The sequence below is a fragment of the Erythranthe guttata genome, chromosome 10, assembly GCF_056151865.1.
Source record: "Erythranthe guttata isolate IM_541 chromosome 10, IM_541, whole genome shotgun sequence".
Lineage (NCBI taxonomy): Eukaryota > Viridiplantae > Streptophyta > Magnoliopsida > Lamiales > Phrymaceae > Erythranthe > Erythranthe guttata.
In genome coordinates this window covers 13121891-13130521 of record NC_142542.1, presented here as the reverse complement: position 1 = coordinate 13130521, position 8631 = coordinate 13121891, and the positions used below count along the sequence as shown (strand labels likewise).

General features: G+C 36.6%; 1 protein-coding gene across 1 annotated transcript; it reads right to left on the bottom strand.

Annotated features, from left to right (window-relative positions):
• Positions 1–4948: 4948 nt before the first annotated feature.
• On the bottom strand, positions 4949–6685 carry LOC105956980 (beta-amyrin 28-monooxygenase). Its single transcript, XM_012980891.2, is given in 2 exon segments — positions 4949–5344; positions 5346–6685. Coding segments are annotated over 2 exon segments (1470 nt in total). The 5' UTR covers positions 6594–6685; the 3' UTR covers positions 4949–5122.
• Positions 6686–8631: the final 1946 nt, after the last annotated feature.

Below are 8631 nucleotides of genomic sequence, written 5' to 3'. Positions count from 1 at the left end.
AAGAAATTACGAAGACGCTTAAGGATGATGAATCTGAGAATGCAATCGAGCTAAACTCCAAAGATATCTCGGAACAAGAGATGAAGGAGATGGATGTGGTTAGTGAAAATATTCAAATTGAGGATCTTATCGTTGTTCCTGGTGTGGCTTTGAAGGCATCAATAGAGGTTGATGAGAAGGCGAATGTGTTTGAAGTGGAGGTTATACGAAGACTTGAGGTTTTTGTGTACCGATTTGAGGGAGGGGGTGATGAAGATCCCATCTTGGCTTCGTACCGATTGATTACAACCAAGAAAGACTACAAGCTAAAGTGGACCCTGATATATTGCAATGCTATTCATGTATTGGTTCCAGTTGAAGTTATAAAGCCAATGGATGGATGCGCAATCTACAAGGCTTTGGATTGGACATAAAAATTTCAAGAAGCAACGTCCGGCTGAAGACTTTAAACTTAGCGCTTCTCGGGAGGCAACCCGAGCTTTACTGTTTTTTATATTTTTCTTTTATTTTATGTTTTATTTTTATTTTCATAGGCATGCATTCTAATTAATTTATTGGATTTCTTATTTTTAAGGTCGGAATTGCGATCGGGACGGTCATCCGAGAGACAGAGAGGGCATCTTCGCAAGAGGAAAATCAAATTTCTTTACCACAAATTCTCACACCCCGAAGACATCGACTCCGACTAAATCATGTGTTTTCTATCCTTAAACTTTGTGCTAATTTCGTTGAGGGCAACGAAAATTTTAAGTTTGGGGGTGAAAAAAATATGTTTATGCTTATTTGTTTTAGTTTGCATGTATTAGGATTTATTTGTTTTTATTGTTTGTATTGCTTTTATTGTTTTTTTTTCCGGAATATAAAAAAAAATAAAAATTGCTTGAGTCGAATGCATTGATGATTTATGATGATGAGAGATGATCAATGTTTGATGATAAGATTGCTTGTTTTGTGTGATAAGGATTTTATGTTTGTTTAGCTTTCGATTCAACGGAACTTAGAAGCGAATTATTGCTAGGAATCACACTTTGTGCATTGCTTTGGTTGAGTGTTTTGTATTTTATATTTGGAATTAATTTGTGCTAGATCATGCTATGTTCGGTTTTAGAACTCACCTTAGGAAATTTATGATACAAAGTATTGAGTAGTGAGTGATTTGGGATATGATTTGGGCCTTCTTTGAACCATTTGATCCTTTCAAGCCGACCTTTTTATCGAAATTATCCTTAGAACCTTGATTTGAGCCTCGGAGAAAAGGTGTTCTTTCTTTTTAGCCAATGTGTAAGGTAGAATAGGTGGAGATTCTTGAAAAATTACCCCTTGGAGTTCGGTCGAAAATTTTTATAAGGTCCTTCTTCTTCGAAAAAAAAAAAAAAAAAAAAAAGTGAAGAAGAAGAAGAGACTAGAAGGGAGAAATAAGGACTAGTTGTTGAATTATTTTTTAAAACTCGATCCATTGCCTCAAAAGCAAAAGTGGAGACTTTTGAACTTTTGAAAATCGAGTTTATTAAAGTCAGTAGAGGTGAATTCATTGTTTCAAACGCCTATTTTTCAAATTTTGGCGTAATCACCTAAATTCAAGAAGAATAGCCACACATACCCATATTTCCTACCTCGAACCAAAGAGCCTAACAATTGAAAGCCACAAAGTCCCAATGATCCCAATAGCTTAATGTTCGATATTAGTAGAGTAGAATAATTTGGTGAGTATTTGGAGTCAAGCATATGCATGTAAGTATAAATTCTTTCTATCTTTAATTTGCAAATATTGGATGCTTGAAGCAATTGTATGAATTGTGGTTTTTGGTAATGGTGAGTGACTAAGTGTTGTTGAATTTTGAGCTTGCGAATGCCTAAGAATTGTCATTATAATTACAAGTTCTGAAAACGTGAAGTTGATCATTGATCTATGTGATGAGATGTTATCGTTGAGTTATTTGCTTATTTGTAGATTTTGCTTGAGGACAAGCAAAAGTTCAAGTTTGGGGGTGTGTTAAGTGTATATTTTTACACTTTATCGTACCTTTGTATTTGAGCTTTTGGTGTGTTTTAACGATAATTGGTGCTTAAAAAGTTGATTTATTGTATTTTAGGTACAAATTGAAGAATTGGAAAAGTATGGGGTCAAAACTGCAATTTTGGAGAAAATATGGGCCAAAAGTGAAAAAATCAAAATTCTGAAGATTTAAAGCTCGGACCCCCGTCCGAGTTTTAGTTCAAATTGTGGGACCCCCGTCTGAGAACCAGAAGCAGTCTCTGGTTGTGAGACGGCCGTCCGAGTTTTAGTACAAAATTCGGGACGGCTGTCCGAGATGACGAAAAAACGCAGTAAAGGAATCCTAACTGCACAAGGAAACTACCTTCTTTCCCAAGTTTTCCACCCTATATAAGACCAAGTCAAGCACACAATTAGGGATCCATCTTTGGACGCAAATTCAAGAGCAAAGAAGATCAACGAAGATTCAAGCATAGTTTTTCTTATTTAATTTATTTATTTTATTTTATTTATCATAAGAATTACGAGTAGCTAAGTCTTTATTTCTAAGATTTTATTTGGAACCCTATGTGGGATTTATGAACCCAATTCTATGATTTTATGCAAGTTTTAATTCCGAATTATTTCTTCTACTTCTTTTATTAAGTTCATGAAACATGCCACTTTATGCGCTTTTATGTTATTGTTAATCGCATGAATCGGAAGATCGGGTTAATAATTAGAACTGTGGTAGAAGAGCCTTTGTGGTATTAACATAGGAATATAGTTAATCTCTTAGGTAGCCATTATTGAGATTTGTGCTTAATGCTGTGTTCTAGAATTAATTGCATAGGAATGTAGTAATTGAATCTAGAGTATTAGAATCGTAATACACGCGGAAGCGGGTTATGATTATTTCAACATCTGTGGTTAATAATCCGGGTTAATTGCTTGCATAATTGAAGGAATTGAGGGAGTAATAATCACATAGGGGGAAGAATAAAATCCTAGGCTAGCTTATCTTGATTAAATCTTCGTTTTAAATTGCTTTCTTGTTTTTGCTTGTTTTTAATTTATTTTAATCTAGTTAATTCTTCCTCAAGTCGACTGTGTAGGGTGGGCTTGATAATAATTGGTAGAATTTAGCGTCTAGGATTAAGTAATTAAATATTCCCTGTGGGTTCGATATCCGGACTTTTAGTCCACTATATTACTTGTACGATACGTGCACTTGCGTGTAGGTATTTCGACCAACAGTATTACCACCAACAAGTTTTTTGCGCCGTTGCCGCGGAATATTTTAATTATTTATTTTATTCTAACTCTAAATTCGAACAATTTTCACAATTCACCCAATTTTAATTTTTATTTTCTTTTTATTTTTATTTTAGGTACCGTTTTATGCGCAGGGGACTGGATCTCGCTAGAGAACCGTTTGACCCAGAAATCGAATGCACTTTTCGAGCAGCCAGGAGACTTGAAGGCGCAAATAATATAATGGAGGACGAAGAATGCAAAGACGCAGAGGGTTATTTACTCGATGCCGACGGAAACCGAATCCAAGACCAACACCCACGGCTACCACTACAACCAGCAGTTCGGCCGCGGACACTTCAAGACTACATAGTCCCTACCCTTGATGGATTCCGCTCAAGCATCTAGTATCCACACATTGAGGCGCATAATTTCGAGATCAAGGAAGGCCTCTTGACGATGCTCTAATCTTTTGGGTTCCACTAAAGGCACTCTACAATGCTAAGGCCTTTCTTATCTAATTTGGTTTCTCAAAAAAAGTATTGTATGTGCCACAAAGTAGATTACAAACCTCTAGGTAATGTATTTGTATGGGAAAACTACAGTTTATGTCCATAAATTTTACCAATAAAATAATTTATGTCCTCAAACTTTTTCATCCACGAAATATGTCCTCAAACTTGCCACTTTTTAACAATTTATGGTTTGTCGTCAATTCTGTTCTGTCAACTTGGACGGAAATATCACGTGTAGCGCATGTGATGTTCATCTGGCTAACACCCCAAGATGATGTGTTCGAAAAAATGACGTGGAGTGACATATGGTGTCCGAACTTTGCGAAATTATGGTAGGCAATCTTGTTATTGCGGAATTTAACCACAATATGTTTCGTACGAGGAATTAGGGGGTGGGGTTTGTGCATTTGGTTCAAGTAAATAGGGGGAATGAGAAGTTGGGGATTTTAATGACAAATTGAGTAAATAGTCGTAATGTTTCGAGACATAAACTGTAATTTTCCCTGTAATTTTCCCGTATTTGTATCTAGCTATATATCATCAGCTGGCTTAGTTAAGGACATGAATGATTAGTATTATAGGAATTAATAATATTTTAAATTACTAATAAATTTATACTTTAGGATAGTTATACTTCATTAGTTTCTTCTCTGCTTTATATACATGAATGTTAGTTTTATTGGTTGTTCCCATATAACAAGAAGTTATATGTCAATATATGTATTGTTCTCACGATACGTGCAACGCACGTGCACATGCCTAGTTAAGATAAATTACTTAAATATTGTGCTATTATTTTTGTTTCAATTGTCAGTCTGATTCCATCTAAATTGTTAATGATTTATGATCTTTTGTGCCTATATCTAAAGCAGCACACAATTTCGAAGACTAAGACTATGCATGAAATTAACATATATAACTTTGTATAATGCTCATATGCAGATTCTCAAAAAATAATTAAATACTATTTGCCAATGTTCTAAAAAGTGGCGGAGTCAGTCGATTAATTGGTCTTCGAGACGGAGGCGGCCCAATACCTGTATGATTTTGTTGCAAATGTTTGGATTATGCTTTCTAAAAATTAATTTACCAAGATTACTTACTAAAAAAAGTTGTACAAATGAGACAATGGATAAAAGAAATTTGAAAAATAACAAAATAAGGACGTTCAACGCACAAAGAAAAGGTATACAAAATCGAATACTTAAACGTCACCCGATAAGACAATCGCGTCGTGCAATATTTCATCAAGAAGGCAACAAAAGTTTGGAGAAACCAAATCGAAATAAAATAATATATAGCTCAAATTATCGGAGCTAGTGATATGAATGAAATAATTTACTATCATGAGAAAATTATCGGATAATTAAGTAAAGGTTTAATGTTGGTGAGGGAAGAGGCGGATAGGAAGACCCTTGGCAGGAATTGGCATTGGATCGACAACAAATTTACCATCATTAGGAATGACCTTCTCAAACTTGAACCTCTTGACAAGATGGTGCATGAAGACGAGGATCTCGAATCTAGCATACTCTAGCCCAGGGCACATTCTCGGTCCTCCGCCGAACGGAACAAATGTGTATGGTGCGGGTCCTGCTAGCTCCCTGAAATCTTGATGGATCAAACTTCTCCGGTTCGGGAAATATTTCAGGGTTTTTGTGTGTTGCAGTGGCGCTCCAGTATAGCTTGAAACCCTTTGGAATAGAGTAACCCTTGTATGAAAAATCAGCAATGGCTTCTCTGAAAGTTCCCGTGACCGGTGTTGCAAGTCTCATTACTTCACAAGCAACGTTCCAAGAATATTTCATCTTCTGTAGGTCTTCCCAGTTGAGCGAATCGCCTGGAGCTTTTGATTTCAAAATGTCCATTTGTTCGTTGTAGACTCCGTCGTAAATATGAGGAAGCTCCGCGAGATACTTGACGATAAAAGTGCACGCGACGCTGGCACTATCACGGCCTCCAATAAGCAAGCCCAATATCTTATCCGCAATGTCGAACTCTTGCATGAATTTGCCGTTTTCATCGCTGGTGAGAAGCATGTGCGATAGAATATCTTGTGTGGGAGAAGCTTTCCCGTCGGCTAAATCGATTTTGCGTTGTTTGATAATGGAAACAAGCTCTTGTCTGACAATCTTGGAGGCCTTAATACCCTTATTGAATGGTGTTCCGGGCAAATCAATGGGGATGGCGAACAAACTCGACGCCAAGAGATTGAAAGGCTTCGATAATCTATCGACCTATTGAGGATCCTCCACACTCGCAAAAAGCCTGCAAGCTAATTGGAAGGTGTAGTCTTTCGCGAGAGGCAGGACTACGACTTGTGTCTTGTTCTCCCATCCCTCTGCAAAGTGCAATTGGGCCATATGGTCCATTTTGCCGATGTAGCGACGAAGGGCTTCGGTTTTCAAGAAATTGTGGAGCATTCTTCTCAATTTGATGCCCTCTTCTTCGGAAGAAGATCGGGTGGAAGAAGGGAATATTCTGTCGATGCCGCTTGGGAACCATACCCTCACAAGCTTGTTCTCATTGGAGAACAAGAATTTGTTGCCGCTAGCGCCGCCGAAAACGGCGGCTTTCTCCCCGACAAGGTGTGTTCTGAAAACACTGGATGAGTACTTTGCCATGCGGTCCAAGACGAACTTCTCCGGGTGGCCTTTCCACCCGGCCCATAGGAAATGGAGGCTCTCCCCAACAAGGGGCCACCCCATTTTTCCGGGCGGCAGTGGATCGGCAGCGGTGGTGGTCGAGGATTTGCTATTGTTGAAGAAGAGGCCGAAAAGGAATGCGAATAATATCGAAACCGAGAGGGAGATGACAGAGACAAAGTAGATCATCGTCACCACTTCCATAATTACTTTGTGTTTCTTTCTGTGTGTTTGGAGGGTGTGTTATTGATTTGTGTGTATTATTAAGTGAATGTTTTAATTGGTTATGTTTGAATGAAGTTACATATATATATATAGTACGAGAGAGTCAAACATTCAAACATATATGATCTATAGTGGCTGCCGTACGTAAGTCAAGAATTAATTAAATATAAAATGATCACTTTAATTATTATAAATTAAATATTAATTTTATATATACATATACAATAGATACACAAGTTTGATATAAAGTGTGTGTGTATGGTCAAAAACAAGGTGCTGCTGCGGCATGGAACATTTTGTCGTCTAGTGAAAATGCACAATCAAGGAAGGAGCCGAGAATCCAATCAGTTCTTTCTTCAGTCTGCACTACGCGATGCAGTTCAAAATTAAAGGTGATCGGTAAACCGTTTGAACAATATTAAAAATGGGCAAATCACAAAAAAAGACATGACAAACAACTTAAATGCACATTGGTCAAAAAATAAAACAGTGTTTCAAATATGTACAATTACATAGATTATATGCTATTTATTATAATAATGAAGAATATCTATTCATCCATTGTTGACTCATCCATTTCTTGATAGCTAACTATGCACGTTTCATTTTCTCCTTTGTGCTAATCTTAGGTAGTATGCTAATGTTGGAATTATTTCAATAATTATGTGGGCTCACATATGTAACGTAAATGTGTATGTCTATCTAAAAGAAAGTCTAAATTAATTGTGATCTAATAAAGATTATTGAGTTGGACTTACGGGTATTAGACTATTATTATGGGCCTAATGTGTAGAGACAATTAGGGTTTAATTGTGATTTATTGATGGAGCTGAATCATAATTATAATATAACTGAACTCTACAGTGGGTCATGGTCCCCGAAGAAACGCAACCATTCCGTCTGTTCTAAACCGTCTCTTAAAAAATCCACCGTTAGAGAGATAATTAAGAAGGAATTGCGGATTCTTTAGAACGCCTGTCCCAAATCCAGTGGAGATTCGAAAATTCAATTTCATGATGTAAGGTACGCTTCCGTGTTTATGTTTCTGTATAATTCTCGTTGATTCAAGCATATTGGTACTTGGGAATTCGTAGATAAAATTTCTAACAAGTGGTATCAGAGCCACCATGTTATGGATCATGGGGAATTTACAAATTATTAAATTCTCCTATGCTTTCGGTGTCATATAAAACTTGTTTTCAAGAATTCAGATTCTGTAATTAAGTTGAAAAAAAATTTAGGGTTGACGTTTGTGGAATATTTAATGAATGTCATAATTGGGTTTTATCAACCTGGTGGGATTATGATCCAATTGTTGTTTGATGGTAAAATTACAATCTATGTCCCTAACTTCACCACTAAAACGATTTATGTCCTCAAACTTTTTCATCCACGAAATATGTCCTCAAACTTACTACTTTTTAACAATTTATGTTGTGTCGTTAACTCCGTCAGTTAACTTGGACAAACATATTACGTGTGGTGCACGTGATATCATCTGGCCGTTAAATGCTGATATGGCTGACACACTAAGATGATGTGGCCGAAAAAATGACATGGAGTGACATGTGGTTCTCTCCCTCTATTTCACTTTTAAAATTCCAAATTTGTCATTAAAATTCCCAATTTTGCATTCCCCTATTTCATTCAACCAAATGCATAAACCCCTACCCTCAGATTCTACTCATATTCTACACTACAACATACAGTTTGATTGAAATCGAAACTACCACCTCCCAAATTCCCATAACGAAGTTCAAAGATATCAACTTCGGAGAAACTTAACAAAATTGAAAATCGCTGCTCCATTGTGATGTTCTACCTCCACAAATGTTTGAAATTTGTGAAATTATAGTTGGGCAATCTTATTGTTGCGGAATTTCACCTCAATTCGGTGCTTCGTACGAGGAATTTAGGGGTTAGGGTTTCTGCATTCGGTTGAATGAAATAGGGGGAATGAGAAATTGGGGATTTTAATGATAAATTAGGAATTTTAAAATTGAAATAAAGGGAGACA